Source organism: Varroa jacobsoni, unplaced genomic scaffold, assembly GCF_002532875.2.
Source record: "Varroa jacobsoni isolate VJ856 unplaced genomic scaffold, vjacob_1.0 scaffold_317, whole genome shotgun sequence".
NCBI lineage: Eukaryota > Metazoa > Arthropoda > Arachnida > Mesostigmata > Varroidae > Varroa > Varroa jacobsoni.
Window position 1 is genome coordinate 539203 of NW_019213219.1, and position 18028 is coordinate 557230.

Sequence of the window (18028 nt, forward strand, 5' to 3'; positions counted from 1 at the left end):
ATTTTGGAAATAGGAAAAAAATTAATACGCTGTGAAGCGTGGCATAACAGAAAAACTACACGGCGGTAAAAGGGTTGGATAGCTTATTAGGCTATGAATGAAATGGTTTCGTAAACTTTGTTTATTTCATTACTTTGCTCCGTCATTATCTGTTTCTCTCGTGCGCGCGCACCTTTTCGATAGTCTGCAGTAATAGTTGTTGTAGCGGAGACAGGCACTGTTAGTATTGCGACTGTGGTTGTAATAAACAATGACATTATTATTCGGGAGGTCATCGCTCCCACCACACCGTCCACAGAGCCATAAAGAAGAGCGATGCTTTCTGAGTGGAGGACAAATTGTGATATAAAAAAAAAAAAAAAAAAAAAGTAGTAGTAAGACTAGTCAAAAAGAGAAGTAAAATTGTTCTTTCGGTATGTCGCCTCCCCGCTGATATTAGTGCCGGCCGCGGTGGTGGCCAGTCGTCGTCGTCGCCACTGGTCTGGTTCGTCGTGTCCTCCATTCTGTCGGTCGTTATTGCAAGAACTACGAATGGATTTTGAGTCCATACATGTATTTCTGTCTGTGTCTGTGTGTATGATGCAAGCGGCGTTCGAATGTATGGCAACTTGCCGCTACCGCTACAGAACGAACAGAAAATGTATTAGCGGTTTTGTACCCACCGTCAATTCCTACACTGCTAGACCTCTGCACTACCTTCGTTTCACCCGGCCATTCTCTGTATTTCTTCGAAAGAACGCCTCCGTCTTGCCGCGGCCGCTGCTATCGCTGCTTCTTCGTCTGTGCAGTTGTCGCATCGACGACGAACGACAGCCACCCCAACGAGAGAGTAGCTAAAGGAAAAACACGATTTCTCCTACGACATTCCTGCGACGTTCCCGGAGACTCCATCTCTTTCTTTCCTCCATGAACCCCTGTTTCCACCCTGTCCGCTTCATCCACAACCGATTCCATTCTTAGGCTCAAAGGAATTTCCTCTTCCTCTCTCGCTTATAGATCCGACCGCGGTCTGCGTCGGGTCCTGCGTAACAGCTAAAGCAGTAACCGCTTGCAGCGCAACAAACTCGGACGACTTCGTTCGTTTCTTTGGGTCCGTCGAACTACCAGACAAACCGACTCGTTGCCGCCTCCAGCAGTCGACTGGTTGTCGTTCATGCGTCCTTCCGAGCTATAATAAAACAACCGGACGAACAGGAAAGGTCTAGCGAGCAGCAGTCCCCAAGCTCGTAGCACAACAACTCCATTCAGAGTCGATCGGTGGGAGAGGCGGTGACTATATACCACCACCACCATCAGCAGTCTGCCTGCTTTGCCAGTTCGTGGGTTCCCCACAGCAGCAGCAGCAGCAGCAGCAACCCTTCGAATGGGGTTAGTGAACTAGCGGCGCTCTTATGGAAACGGGTGGGGGATTCGGCCTGCGCTTAGGATTGGATTGACGGGATGAAAGACTGCCAGCGCCCTCTATAGGTTACTAAGTGAATCTGGCTGGCTATTTGCTTGCTCTTGCCTTGTGCTCTTCTATTTTCAACGGTGCGCTGTGGTCTGTGAAAACGAAGCGCCTGCTAAATTGGTGTTATTTCTGTTATTACTTGACTATCGGGAAAAGCAACTACCTGGACCCTTTATTGTATCTAGAGCATTAGGCACCTACGTTGTTAGTAGGTGCAAGCTTTGCTGGCCAAAGTTACTCTGCATTTTCATACTCGTAATACATATAGCACAACAGGCGAGCATCGGTTTCGAACCTCCAATGGCAACTGTTTTTCTTTAAGCCTTCGACATTTTTCGCTGGCTCGTTGGGCTTTCTCTTACAATATCACCGATATCAGCGAATGCGCAATGATTTTCAATGCTAAAGCCGTATTATTGTGGCGTGGTCGGTTTGGTCTGAGATGCCGCGAAAGGGTGCCGCTCTCCAGTGGATGGCCATCGCGCCTTTATAAGTGCATACGAGCGGGTCAGAGGGGATCACGGTAAGCATAGGCGAATACGTGTAGCCGTATAGTGCGCGAGAAGGCTCGTTGTACAACAATTGCCCTTATATTAGACGAAGGCCGGAACGACCGGCGGAACCAGTTCTGTTCCTTGCAGTATCTACAGGCTCAGTTCACATTCGCAATCGAAACAGTAGCCAGGCAACAAGGCCGAAACTAGTGATATCCGTAACCGTCTTTTACGTCGTATTTAGTATTTCCTTTTGCGCGGTTTTCTGGACGACCCTGGCCCGTGCATTGTTTAAACTCAACGAGCAGCAACGATGAATTTTGAGTGATGGCTCAAATGGAAGACAACACTTGCTCTTGGAAGTAGTAAAAGCATGGAAACAGACACGGTACTCCTGACCGGTGAAGAACCGAGTAACCTTTATCGTGCCGTCCCTACTAAACTATCGCTTCCTTCACCATCAGAATAGGTGCGATAGCTGATCGACATTTGGATATTATCTATTATGAGAGGTGACCTAACGGTAAAGTGGATCGCTACGGTGAGCGCTCTGTGAATCGAAACTAAGAAAGAGAATCGGGGACGCGTCGACGACGACGACAACAACAGCAGCATCGGCTTGAGTTTGCAGTTGACTAACTTGTTAGTTAAACAGGTAGAACTTGTCGTTTAGCGTGCTTGGCCGGATACAGCCACCTCTCGAGTTCCCTGTTTGTGGATCGTGCGCAGCGGCTGTAGTGGGCCAGTTTCAAAAGCAGTAGCAGCTTGAACAAAAAGGTATACACATCATCGTTGTTGTCGAACAGGCCATCCTCCCGTAAGTCCGTACTGTCAGCGCAGATCGTCACCCAGTCGGATGCTAAGCCGATGCTACGATGCTATGACGATGCTTTAAGTGGGATCTCGCGCTTGCTCGAAACCTAAAAGCCCCCTTCAGCCCTTAGACGTCGTCTGCTCGGGCAACGAAGTCCGAATCGATCAATCAATTCATATAGCCGTTGATCCGACTGCGCCTTATTAGCCAACAACGTCAGCACATCTAGCAGGCTCACGTTGAATGTTTGTCTAACCAAAATCGCCTGCAGTTCGTTGAATAGACCCCTGCTTACAGGATCTATAATATATATATATATATATTTGCACGCTTCAACACTCACATTGCGTCTCTGTGGCTTCGATGATGGCTAGGACAGCCAGTCCAATCAGCCACTACTCGGTAAGCTATTCCAGCAATAGCCATACTATGGCTACGACTGCTGTCATGATTGCCTACACAGTAGTCAGCAGCATTAGTATACACAGTTAGCTCGCTCCCGCCACCTCTAGCACAGAGCTGGAGGTGTGTGTGAAAGCCCTGTGGAGCTCAGCAACGGCCGTTACCTCGTACATATCGGAACGACGGTGTAGTACTTGGCCAAAGCAACGCCTCGGGCGGGAAGACACTCTTTTGTTGCACTCTCTGGATGCACGCCTGTTAGAGGAGGATTCTGCCACTGCGCCTGCGAGGGAACTAAACGCCTGAACGTTTCTGCTGCTAAACGCTTCAATGCACAGTAGGCAGATAGACAGAAGCAGACACCCACAAACCTAAACAGTGTACGAGCGAAGGTTGGGGCGACCCCTTACAGGAAAGCTCATACAGGACAACGCTATTAGCGATAATGAAGCGACTGGACCGGACCGCACAGAGGAACAGGGAGCGGCAGACGAAACGGTACTGAGGTAGAGGAAAGAGTGACTGTTGGGACTGCCGCTTCCTCAAGCATAGGTGGCTTTAGGTTAGTCTGTGGATGTTGTCGATGTGCGTCTATAGGGCTGTGCTTGTGCGTGTGCACGCTTCGGTGGCTTTTAGCCATCGTCTTGTATCCCCTGGCAAAAGCCACAGACAGCAAAGGCTGTCAAATAAGCCCAATTTTTCTTTCTCTATAGCTTATAGTAGGTGATTACGAGTTAATGGATCCATGCGTAACAATGGAGTATACTTCATATACAGATACTTACAGCCAAAGTGTCGAAGAGCTCAACTATTATTGGCTTTTTTTAAATACCAGTGTAAAAGGTGTGCATTTTGTGCCTTCCGAGTTTCGATATCGTGCGGGCGAACCGTTTGTCGTCAGCGTCGGACCCAACCTAATCCAGAAAGCAGAAGGAAAAACAATTTGATACAATTCTAGTGTACAAGCAAAACACGATCAATTTTCGATCACTTGCAAGGTACCGTGGTTTTTAGCTCGAACGGGTCCGGTAGTTGCAAGCAGGGGGCCGTTATTGACACGGTACTACCGCTGAGCTGCAAAATAGGGCGTACAAAGGGTCATATTTTGAAGTTTCCGCAGGGGCGGAGATTCAGTTAGAAAGCAAGGGTAGGCGCAAGAATTTCGTGTTCTCTCCTTCGAAAAGCTATTACTGTTGTCGCGTTAAAGCTTCATCTGCTTTACACACAATAACCGAAGACTTACTATCATACACGAACGACGGCTACTCGTTGTCAATAGAATCCTAGCAGAGGTAAAATGCTGGCTAAGTTTACGAAGTGGCCTAATATCAGTTAACCCAAAATGAATCTAGTTAAGTTCTGCTAGTGCTCACTAATCGATAACAAAAGACTTTTGCTATGCCGTTATTCCACAGAGCACACACTCCACAACTGGGGTGTACGAAAATAGGTTAAATATTTGTCCAGCGTAAAACTATTAGATAAGGCGAACGTAAAGGGATTTTGTGTGCGGTCAGTTTTAACCGTATCGTGGGATTTCCTAGCCAAAAGACACTGCTGTATATGACATTTGCATTTGTCGTGTAACGACAAGAGCACAAATTTGCCTTAAATAGCCATTCGATTCACTGCCGTTTGACCTAAAAGTAAAAAATCACACTCAGAATCAACAGAGAAAGGCATAGCTCAGTTGTCCTGCTTGGCAGGTTTTTAAGGATCGAACGCAAGTGAATCCTGTTCATCTCGCTTTTTTCCCCCCTTTTAACGCCTCGCCCCTCGCAAATTTCGCTCCCTTCGAATGCCTCGAGAACAGCGGCTACAGTGAGGGGTACGAGCCAGTTTTTGCGTTTTGGCAAATATGCGACTGGAGTGAGAGATTTGGCTGGTATTCTGGCGATGACAATTAGTCAGTCCGTTCGTTCCACGCCGTGCGTGATACAATAGCATTGTCATACCTGCTAAACCTACCGGCGGTCATCGACAGAGCGTCATTGCAGACAGCAAACGCACTTTGATGCGCACACAGAAGACGGCTTTTCTTTCGATTTGAGATCATTTTTCGAGATTTCCGCAGTGACATCGATAGTGGCGCATGATTGCCCCCTTCATCTCTCGATTTTCTATGATATTCCCCTGTTTGTCGTTGGTAGCGAGCGGCTAGCATTTCTGCCTGCCAAATGTGATGCAGCAGAAGCCATAAGCTACAACAGTTTTATTGTCTCCCCTCCACCAAACCGTATAGCCCGTGACAATAGTGTGGCTTGTTCGACATTGCAAACCTCGCGTCCGCAAAACCTTCGTTTTCTTCAATCGATTGTTTGTTCTAGGGGTCGCCTGCACTGTTGCCGCATTTCCGACGCGGCTCCCTATAGCGTTGCAATACGCTGTGCTCGGCTCCCCCAGAAAGGACACCGCCCAGCATATATTTGTTTGTTGATATTCGATGGAGTTCGCCTCGATGGCATTAACCTGAACCCGTGTGGCGCCGCTTTACGGCTCATTTTGCATATGGCCGGTACTACATAGTAGCTCCGGTACTGTTGCTCGATTCATTCGATCTCTTCTGTCCAAGCATGACAGGGTCGAGAAGGCTGCGGTATCAACGGCAGACGCCAGTCCCGCACCACTATCAATAGGCATTTGAATATAAAGTGGCCAGGGCGGAAAGGGAATCGGAGACAGCGATGTTAGCGACGTCGCGACTGGTGATGGCCATAGTGGCGCTGGTTTCGGCTACTGTAGCAGGGGCTTTGACAGCAGAGGCAACAGCTACTTAGGTACTAACAAAGCCGGTCGAGCTAACGGCTGACGGGATGCTGCTGTTCGCTGATTTTGGCTGGATATTCATTTTCGTCAATGCTTTTCGTTACATTCTCCCACACCTACTTCGAGTTTTACGTCTGGGACCGCTATCAAGTATCGATTTAGATTGAGCAGGACACCGCCGGAACTGGCGCAGGTATTGATGAATGAGTAATCATCGCTTGCAATTAAAATTGTTTTCATTGTCAACACAGTTATAGCCGCCATTGTTGGTCTTGCTAGCAGTAAATCGAATACTGCGACTAATAATTGCATTTAGCAGAACGATTTTTCAATCAATTAGTAACATTTTCATGATATTCGACGTATCTGACCTTCGTCACCCGTCAGTGTGATTCCGCAATAGCGTGCTCCCCTTCTCGAAGTATCATAACAGTAACGACATGCAGTCTTCTCCTGGCAGACAGCAGCAGGGAACGAGGCTTTCTACGGAACACTCCGATTGCTGCTGCCGCTACTTTTCTCGTTGCGATTACGATGACTGTGAAGCAGCCTACGATTTCATGCGATGAGATGACCCGCTGGCTGGTCATCCTTAATGGTTACAGATAGGCCCAAGGGAAGGAAAGCAGCGACTGGGAGAGAAACGCGGCTACCGGAGGGCCTATGGGATAGGACGGGTCCAGCGCTAGCCCTCAGCGAGACATTCGAGTCCTGTTGCCGAGTTGCGCCACCCCTAGGGCATCGCTTGTTATTGTTGCGGCAGCACTACCAGGTCGCTGGTGCCTCCGTTGTTGTTATTTGGCTTCGCTGTTGTGTTGACGTTGCCTACCGTCCGTTGGCCGGCTTCCATTCACTATTTTCGCTGCTGTTATTGGTTGCTGGTTGGCTTGGTGTCGCCATCTTTGAGGAATTGGTAACGGCGACACTTACACAAGCCATCACTGGGCCGCTAAGACGATTACGGCGACAGGAAAAAGAAGCGCAAGTTGGCAAGTCTAACGCGTTGAAGACAATAATTTTTCCTTTTTCGCTTCTGCTGTCTTATACTGTCCCTATGTGATTCATAGTTGTCTTCTCGGCGTCGGAGCAGCCGCCAAGTCGGCCGCAATGGAACAACCACAACCGTTGTCGTCGTCGTAGTGATCATTCGTCGGTAGACCGAAGGGTTCGTTGTCATTTTTCATACAAGCGGACATTATTTGCGCAGAAGACTAATAACAACATGAATGATCAACAACGCGAGGGAGAGGTGGGTGCGAAGAGGAAAGCTGGAAAAAAGGAAGTTGTGATCGTTCCAGGGATAACCTAGCTGCCCGCTGTGTGTATGTCTGCAGTATATAAATAATTGTCTCGCTCTGGCGCCGCTGGCGTTGTCCATGCGACTGCGGTGCGTTAAGCGTATTCCGACGTATTCGACGCTAGCTGTTTCGCTGGTAGCAGCATTGGCTAATTGTTGTGCTTGACGTTTCTGCTGTAAGTTTATATGTAGTAGTTTGTTATTGGTTTTGTTCCGTGCTAGGATTGCTGCGGCTGTAACGCTGGTTGGTCGAGGATACGTTCATATCAGAAAGGACTGTGGCTATGGAATGGTTGTCCGATTTGTTCCATGTCGTTTGCCTGAGAGCCTTACATGCTGCTCGTTTTAATGGCCGATTAGCTAACAGGTCGCAAGTAGCTAGCTACCGGACGCCATTGTCAGACAGATGATGCCTTATCAGGTCAGCCAAAGGCTTATTTGGTTGGGTTGTAACATAGTTTACGTTTCGACGCCATTGAGCTAGACAGAGTTTCATACTATAATATAAATCTACTATAGGCAATCCATTCTATTTCTATCAACTCGTACAATTCGCGTGCTTCTCGATAAGCTAAGAACAGATTGGTCTTTTCAACAAACTTCGAACCGGTCTTTCGTCAGGGTCTCGGCTACGCTTGAGAATCAAGATGGCTGTGACATTTGATCGATAGACCTTCCGTGGATCAAAAACGGATTTTATTATCAAGTAGATGGACAGACATACAGGCAAACAAACAGACACCGTCGGCGGTAATGCGGACATTAGAATAGAATGGCGCGTGTCTGCTGACTTGTTTAGGCCACCCATGCGATGGTGTCTACCATGTTTTCACCGCCGTTGGCCCGGTTGACGTGAACACACACACTTATGTTATACACCTTTGTTATAATCAAGAGCACTATCATTAATGGTACACTATAGATAGAAATCATTATGTTTCGTATCGCCACATATTCGATCAGACTCAGATAGTTCCTTGTACTCTATTTTTATAAACCGAACGAAATCTGATTTCGATCAACTTCGTAAACAGTTGAGCCTGGACAGACACTTGTGCGTATACGGTTGAAGTCGACCTATCTTTTGGTACGTCGTCTAAGTAGGCACATACGAAGTGACTAATTTAGACGGAAACGCGTTACAGTTTAGCGTCCACTTGAAGATTGTCATCAGTTAGGTTGACACGAGCCTGTAGAAGTAATTTCCACTCACGAACTCTTGTGGGTCGGCGGACAATGCTACAGTGAGCCACTGATGCTTCTACTCGTTTACTCTGACGGTAGAAACACCAGAAACTATAGCCTCTGAGCCGTACCTATCGTAGTCTTGATACTACTATTGGTATTATTGTAGGTACCAGTACAACTACTGCTGTACAACTATTACTGTAATCCCAGCCAAAAAGCTGCTAGAACGTGAATTTTGTTGGCAGAATAGCTAGCGAATTGGTCGGCAGCGGATAGAGTTAACCTCCAGTTTACACTGACAATATCATAAAAACCGGCCGTAATTAGCCCCTGTTCGGCAAAAAGAGTAGCCCGTAACACGAGCTGTTGCCGCTATCGCTACCGTGATCGGGAACGATAGCTGACCTTCAAAAAAGGTATCGGCGGCCAACACGATTCCAATGATTAAAGAGTATCAACCACGAAGCGACTGGTAATGATGCTACGCAGTTTCGAATCTTGACATACAATCAGCTAGACGAAACTTGTGAAAATAATTCTCTTAAACTGGTTCGTACACAAAGTCAGCAGCTGTTCGTACTGGAAAAATTAAATATGTATTTATATAGAGATAAATCAATACGGGCATTTATTTATATCTACTTATGCGAGCAGCATTGTATTTCTATTTGCTAACACTCCTTCTCTCGTCGCTGTCTTTTCCAGGCATAAAAAGAAGGTGGAACACTTTTTGCCGTGCAAGACGAATCAGGTGCCTGGAGCACCGGGCCAGTCCCAGGTTCCGGGCGCTCCTGGAATCAATCCGCTCTTGTTAAATTCGAATCACACGGCAACGCTACATCCGTTCCTGCAGGCAGACGGTCTTAATCCGATTGAGGTACAATACATCTCGCATCCGCCTTTAGTTAAGAAACACCAATCTTATCACTAACATACAATGTTCCCATACGCCACCACCATCAGTCTGTCTTGTTGCTAACAGATTTAAAATCAGCTTCAACAGTCTACATCGTCTTACTCATGCGCGTCATAGAAATAGTTCGATAACTTTCCATAGGCCGATACTAACCGTTTGATGTATATGTATATGTAGACTATATAAGAATACCTGTTTCCCTTAGACATGTTTTAATGGCCGTATAATCAATGACGACTATCACTAACGGGTCCGGGTAATAGCTTGCGTGTATTGTTGATTCCTACAAGTAAACGCTGAATCTCGAAGGTTTCCGCCACTCCGGCATGATCTTCGTAAGCGCCTTGCCAGTACCATTGGGCTACGACTAACTAGCATACGAACTTACAATCACGTAATCAACTTCGTTTTCAGTTCCTTTAACACATTATTCATTTAGCATTGCGCATCGTTCCTAACAATCGGGACCTTCTTTTTTTTCTAGCTTCTATAACCAATTGGATCTTGCCTGTTTCAAATGCACGAGATGAAGTAGACTGAATATGACATTTAACATTCAATTTTGCGATCGGATTGCTGACACCGTTTGGCATGATTGCAGTTGTCCGATGTCAAATGTGGGGCATACGGCGGTCAGGGCCAAGGTCAGGGATTCACGACGCTCCCATCAGCATTCCGAGGTATCGTCACACCCTCGGTGATCTCACTGAATGATCCGCAACGTTCACAGCGACGGAAACAGCTGGGCGCAGGTGGTGGACCCGGGTCCAACAAAGAGCAGTACAACCCCATCTACGAACAGGTCCTTGATCAGGACCGACAAGAAGATGAACACAGTAAGTATACGATATTAAGCGGTAGTGGTTTCTGCTGTGGCTGTCATTCTCGTGTGTGTTGTTACGGCTGTCGTTGTTATTATTATTATTATCCTCGATTATTCATTATATTTCTGTTTCGTCTGTTCAGCTCTTCTTCAAAGGCTGTCATTGTCGATTCCAGTTACGTGCTTTTTCTCTGCACACTCCCGCTATTTCCCTTTACTCGCTGCTTACCTGCTTCTTCTTATTAATATTTATGGTTTCCTTTTGGTCATCTTTACGGCAGACGACAAGCCCAAACATCATATCGCCACCCGTTTATATAATGAGTCCCTCCGTTATCTCGCTTGTTGCCGTCGCTGCTGCCGCCGCTGTTGATATTATTATTGTGACTTTTGCTGCTAGTTGATAACCAGACATCATCGCTTTGCGGATCGACGACAATTGTTCGATAACGTCGGCTGTCAAAAAGAGTAGCGTTTTTCTTGGTGTATCGCGTGTCTGTAGTCGCCAGCTGTCGAGTAGTAGTGAACCCTTGGATATTTTTATATTCGGCTTTATTCCCGTTATCGATACATGATGTACTCTTTGTTATGTAGAAAAAATAATCTCTCTGGTGGGGTGAATAGTGGCCATCATTCGGCCGATGACGACTCCTCGGACGGAATGTTGTCATCAGTGCTGGAGACTACGACAACGTCGGCGGCGAAGGGAAACGTGGTTTTTGAGCGCGCGATTTTCATATTCTACCTTCATATCTTGATAGCAAAGGCACTTAGTACGCTCTGTTGATGTCTCATAGGCTATAGATTGGCTAGAGCAATAGGTCTTCCAAATCCGTTAAACTTATCGAAATTAGAGATATGGAAATGAAAAGAGGTTGAAGTTGTGGTTGTTCAATAGATTTACCTCACTGAATCGAGAAAAAGCATGAAGACGTCACTTTATCCGCGCTTTTCGCGTGTTCTAGGTATTACATTGTTGTGGTAAAACAAGCCCTGATAAATACGTTCGTACAGAACAATACATATAGTGTGTAGGAGTAATGGCCCCGTTATATTATCCTGCCATTAACTCAGTTATACAGCTAGCTTTAAAGCTCGATCAAATAAGCTTTTATGTCAGCGGTTAAAGTACCCTGTCAGAACTTTGCGGTGAAGTAGTCGAACTTACCTCGTCCAGAATTTCATTTATTAGCAGTCGTTGTTCAAGTTTCTGTTTATTGCTGTCCAGGTCGTCTCCCTTTGACTCGTCCTTTTCGTTGGCGAGGCGATGGACACTCAAACTGGTTTTAGTTTATACGAGTGACCCATGGTTTCCGAACATTATAATTGCATCCTATTATTTTGCCAAATAGTGTGCATACGCGCACACATAAGGACGCGTCGCGGTCGTCATATAACGTGTGTTATCGTGAGCAGGCAATGCTTCACCTCGATCTGGTCCTCCGCTAGCCATTAACGGCGTCTGTGAGAGATTGGCCACCGTATGTGAATACGGAGAATCGCTACTATTTACACCGGTTACCTGACGTACCCTGGCGCCACAGACAACTACTATAATCACGATGAAAGCAAGGAGAGTGTTGCGGTTTTTTTTTTTTTTATAATATTACTATCATTTTTTCAACACGATTAAGTTAAGACGGTGCGAGGTTTTCGTTGCATTCAACTACGCTTCGCGCACTGCCGTACTATACTAGTTGTTCTGTCTTTCATGATGGTTCTCTTTCTCAACGGATGCTGCGGACATCATATATGAAGTGATTAACGCTTATCGCTGCTGGAACTGCTGATGCTCCGGCTTACGACACATAGCGGTGCCCTACCTGTTGGTACTTGTTGTATTGGCTTCACGCAGGAGTAGTGGCATTTCTTTTTGAGAGACTTTTGTCAGGCAACCGGTTAACAGGACAATCAAAACGAGTCAACTCGTCGACGGCGTTAATGATGATGCTGTAACTAATGTTGTTGATGAGGCTGACTGCGAACAAGGGCGAGAACAACCGGCGACCTCTACTTTATGAGCATCTCTTCATTTTGTTGTTGTTAGTACGACAACAGCGTGGTGTCCTTTGACACGGCTTTATGGCGGTGTTGTTGTTGTTGTTGTTGATGCTGGTGGTGTCTTCGCTTGTGCTGCCCCTTCCGCTGATTTCTCTGGTCATCATGCTGTTCGGCGACCGGTGGCCTGTCGGTGATAGCTTTTTTTCTCATTACCTTCGTTTTTTTCATATGTCCGCCCTGTTCGTTTTCTCGTTTACCCATGTTGTCGCTGTTGTTGGTTTTCTTTTAATTAATCGCTATCACGAATTGGGCGATGACCCGATTCGTGTAGATCTAAGTAATTCATTATTTTTATTACGAGCGCGTGGCGGCGGCTGTATTATCCAGAAGAAGCAACGGCAACAGCCATTAGCAATGCTACGATGAGTATCAGCATGCAAGAGCAAAGAGCGTCATGACGCACGAAGCATTCCCATAGTCGCACGCGGCGACCATATTATGGCCGGTTGTGACCGAAACCGTCACGTCCGATTGCATCGACCCAAACACTGACAAAGAGACTGTGGCCACTGTGCAAAGTCTAGACAGTTTCAGCGTACTTTCTGCTGTTGCCTTGCGGTTTGTTGTGACGCTGGGGACGCCTCTTCGCATCAGCAAGGTTACCGCAGTTGTTGCCGAAAAGGAATCGCCAGGCTAACCCGACTCGTGCTTCGAACTGCTCGAACCGCAAAGTGAACATGATGATACGTGCCCAAAAACGGCAAAGCGTCGTGCAATGCTACGCTGAACCAACTAGATACGTATATATATGCAGCTAGCAATGGCGTTCTATGTACGTACGTACGTACGTATGTTGACGCAGACGTTTCTTTTTGACTGATGAATTTCACCGACGATATAAGTCGGATGCGCCGGTAAGGTACAAGTTGCGTCCAAATATGTCTGTAAAGCAGTTTAATAATACCAGGGCCATTCTTTTTTCGAAGAAAAGAAACTCCTGTGCACTTTCTGGACATCACGAGGGTCAAAAGGGTGAAAAGAACCTTTGAAGCGCACATATTTATCAGGTACCAGAGGCAGCTTTGGTAGTACGGACAAGAGAAAGCAATGCCGTGAACTCCCGCGAAGCTCTGCGGCAGCGAGAGTTCGCAAAATAGGAATCATTCAGCGATTAATCGATCGTTTATAAAATGCTGAATACAAAGAGAGAGAGTCAAAGTGCAAAAAGACCGACAGAGAGAAAGATGCACGCACACGCACGCACATAGCGCGAGAGACATAGCAAAAGCTTTCGAGGCGGGTACATTGTCTAGTTATAGAATGACTGTATTGTTTATTGTGCGTTTGTGCACCTTTCATGCAATTAGTCTAATTGTGGTTTATTTTTCCACTATTGTTATTGTTTGCAGGCGAACTGGAGTCTGGCCGGAAGCAGAGCTGTTCATCGGACTCGATCGAGCTCAATAGCAACCTGCAATATGGGCAGGCGCTCGAGCCAAAACAGAGCTACTACCAGTCGAAGACGCCTCTCGCATTTCCTAACGGCCAGCACAATACGAACACAAACACACGGCCAGTGATTGGAAGTGCACAACCGAGTATCCAAGCAAATACGCTTACGCGACGGACCTTATTGCATCCGTACCAGTCTGGCGCACCCGGAGTGACGGAGAATATCTACGCAGTGATCGATGACGAAGTTCATCAACAACAACAACAACAGCAGCAGCAGCAGCAGCAGCAGCAACAGCAGCAGCAGCAGCAGCAGCAGTCTCCAGCCCTACAACACCATCAGCAACAGCAGCAGCGGTTACCCTATACGATGGATCGGATGAACGGGGTGCACGGCGTTCGTCGAATGCCAATAGTCAGCGTGCAACAGCCTCAGAGGCAGTACGCCACCGGAGGCCGGTTACCCATCGGAGTGAACGGAAATCCTCGCCAGATGTTGCCGTCTCAGCGGCACCATGCCATGCAAGGCCAATATCCCTCAGTATATAGTGATCCACAGGATATGTCGCCATATTCAAATACGTGATGATACAATAGCAAAACAACAGCAACAGTAACATCCCGTTGCCTCTTACACTCTATGTGTCGGATGCTTTCTGATAAAGGGGGGGAGAAAGATTCAATTAAGAACCTGAACTCCTGAAAAATATACAAAAATAAATTGATAAGAGTGAAGGTGATTTCGAGAAGATGTTAGATTCGATGACAGCAATTATATAAGAAAAAAATATTGACAAATAATTTATAATACACGTGTGTGCATTCGGATACATTAGATAGGAGAGACGGCCATAACTACTGTCAACACCAATACCCAACCCCTTACCCATAACACTTTTCCCCATTGAAGACCCAGCGAAAAAGTCCTGACAAGAACACTATAAATAAACAAAAAGAGGAAGTACAATTTAGGGAGAGGGGTAGATGTGGCGTTGGCAGGAAAGGTCTACAACGGATAGCCTGAACAACGACGGTACTACACGGCCGTGGACAACAATTTCCTTTTGTCCAAAACTGACTCGATGGCAGCCAAGCCCATTCGACAACAATGTACAAGATCCATTGCTAACGGTTTTGTTGCCATGGGCAGTCCGTCTCGGCGCCGTCGCTTTTCGTCAGGCGCAGCAACAACAACAACAACAACAAGCCAACGCTCTGCATGAAACAATTGAACGACGACGACGACGACGACGACGACGACGACGATGACGACGAACAAAAAAATCAAATGTTTATGGTCGTGGTCATCGTCACAAACGCTGTAGGCAAATGGCAAACCCGGAACGCGCCCTAGCCCGGACGCTGCTGACTGTGATCTCTGAGTGTTTGTATCGATGATTATCTTAAAAAAATGGCGGACGAAACAGAAACTATGATTATGACGACATAGGACATTTGGAAGACTTTCCGATTTCGTGCTGTCCAATGGGATGACGGCTCCAGGGCAAGAATGCGCTAAACGTCGTCAATAAGCGTCGCTGTAAACCTACAATCTGGAATACTGAATGAAAAAAAACAAGGGTTAAGTATAGAAGATGCCGAGTTGGGGACCTTGTAGGAGAACAAAAGGCCGCCATTTAGATGGTGGCGGCGAACCCGACGATTCCAAGCAATAAGTGATGTACATAGAGATAAGCAAAGTAGAGTACCCCTTCCTTGAAAGGGAACACGCCATTTCTGGCCGCACATACAGTTCTAGCGGCTTTACAATAATTTGTCGAGTTTCCGAAATCTCTGATAGCGAAAATGAAACAAAAAACTATCCTAACACTCACAGGTCCCTAAGAAAAAAGGGGACTTGCCGCCTACTTGGAACTGTAAGTGCAGTCGGAGTGGCTTTTGTTTGGCCGACAGAATAGGCCGCCAACTTCTAAGTCAAGTGCCTCGGTGGCGGTGCACGCACATACAGTTACTACGTACATGACAGGACAGAGACACATTGGCAGACAGCTAAGCAGGTGAGTCAACACGAGAATGAAGGTAAACGAACAGAGACAAACATCAGGCCAAAATTAAATGGACTCTGTCAAGACAAAGAAAGTGGTACAAGAGGAAAGACGGTAGATAACATCTAGGAATGGAAGGTCGACAGCCAGACACAAGCAAAATCTAGAGAAAAAAAGACGAAAATGAAAGACCTTGCATCCGTATCAATAATCATCTGATGCAATAAGCTACGTAATAACCACAACCACATATCGATATACTACAACAACAACAACATTATAATAGTGATGATAATTAAAATGAAATAATATGATCGATAATAGTAAGTAACTGATAATGAAGAGATTCAATCTGTGAATGCTTAGATGATGAGTAGGTCTGTTTATAAAATCGAGAAAAATTGGAAGGGATACGACACATACGCTGGAAAAATAGGCTGATGTGACCTGGTGTCATGTGAAAATTTGATTACCTTTCGCAGGTGCGGAAGGCTGATATCCACAGAATTAAATCGGATAGAAAAGTAAGTGAACAGCTATGCTGCTGCACGTAGAAGGAATACAGAAAATATTGAACAAAATCACGTGTTAGACCTTTTTCAATTAAATTAAATGAATTCTATAATATTTCGAGCTATTTCGGTCGAGGGGGGGCACAGCTGGGAAAACTTGTCGCGTGCCGGCCTGCCGAGGTCGCCGTTGTAACCAAATGTATAAACTGTATATATATATAATAAAAACGAACGAAAATTCGAGAGATGAACGATGTCATAGCGACGAAAAGACAAGATGGGCCGTAGACGCGCTGCAGGGATATGCACTCGAGCTAGCCGGGAAAAGATCGAAGACAAAAGCGTTATATATTGGTGATGACGACGACACACAGAGTACCCAACAGTAGAAAGGAGTATATATATATATATATATATATATATATATATATAGCAACACTTAGAACGACCGCATAAATGTTGTTAGATATATTAAATTTTCACGTGATTATGTTGCTGTTTTTTAATTTTTGCTGGTTCTCTTTGAATTTGCTACCGTGTGTAACTGAAGTTCACTCGTCTCGTGATTTAGTTGTATACTGAAAACCGTTAAAAAATTTTGATTGATTTTTGCCCCAATTCTCTTTCTGTCGTTATGTCTTTCGGTTTTCTATATATATATATATATATATATATATATATATATATATATACTCTGTATGAGCTGAATCACTTGATTTTTCAATTCTTCGCTGGTTTGAATACCTCTCCCTTGAACTTGTAACGTAGTACATCAACGTATGTTCCCGGTGGGCTTATTGAGGACACGTGAACGCGTACGGATGTACGGAAATGACAGACAGCAGAGTAAAAATACACTTCGTCGTAGAGGATAGAATGTATTATGGCATAGTAAGACGATAAAATTAATGAAAGGATCTCGGCCGTGCAACGATGTTCAAGCCTGCGGCACGTCATAGTTTATCTTGATAAGTTATTATTAAAGAGAATATAAAGAAATAGATGCTGGAAAAAGAAATCACGTGTAGAAAGATAAAAAGAAATGGCCCAATATTTAAGTGGAGATGATGAAATAACGGTAAAGCGAAATGAACGCCGATTAGAAACGGTCGAAGGCTCTTTTTGGAAGATGTAAAAGGAGCGCACATTTTGGAACTGTGCAAATAAAAGACAAGCAATTGTTTGCAAGACTCGAAAAACCTGCTGCTTTTTAAATAGTCCAATAAGACTAGCTTAGACAATGTTATGTATTTTTTCCGATATTTTTAACATAGCTCGTTAATATATCAGATGGCCAATGTTGTCTTTATTGAAGTAATGTATGTGGTCTTTGCACCAAATGGGAATTCAACGAATTGCACGAAGTGGACACGCCCGATTTACTGCGGAAATTTTTCCGCTGTAATTTTTTCTAACCCTAAAAGATCAAAGGTCGTTTTTCGCTAGTAAATTATAAAAATCTCAGATGCTTGGCTCGTATAAACATTATTTGTGTAGAAAGCTTAATACAACACTTTCCCTCAACGCGATTTTTTGCTACTCGGTCAAGTATCGATCGAACATGAAGGACTAACGACTGCCCAGTTTCCATTAGACATTTTAGAGCATTCGTAAAGATGCGTTGTATTTTATTCGTGCTATAAGGTATGTACGTAACTTTTGGATTTTTGAAAAATCGAAAAGGGAACCTGCAGCGTGTTCTAAGCTTAAAATTTTCGCTCTGACGCTCCCGAGCGCCACGGAAGGGTTTTAAGAACCCGACTACAAGTCCATGCATGAATCAATATAAATGCTATTTATTATGTATATAAAAAATAAAGAGGAAGAAAATCGATTATGAATTAATTATCATCCTAATCACGTCAAGCTTTTCACGTCAATTGGCTTTTTAATCTATTAGTATATAT

At 45.3% G+C, this 18028-nt stretch overlaps 1 protein-coding gene across 2 annotated transcripts in view; it reads left to right on the plus strand.

Moving 5' to 3' along the window:
• The window catches only part of LOC147753664 (uncharacterized), a 138038-nt gene extending 120718 nt beyond the window's left edge, over window positions 1–17320 (plus strand). For both annotated transcript variants that reach the window (XM_086967838.1, XM_022831194.2), the window contains exons 3-5: window positions 9117–9288; window positions 9929–10163; window positions 13561–17320. In XM_086967838.1, the coding sequence (XP_086823964.1) occupies window positions 9117–9288; window positions 9929–10163; window positions 13561–14189 (1036 nt within the window). In that variant the 3' untranslated portion in view covers window positions 14190–17320. The remainder of the gene's footprint in view (window positions 1–9116; window positions 9289–9928; window positions 10164–13560) is intronic.
• The last annotated feature ends 708 nt before the right edge of the window (window positions 17321–18028 follow it).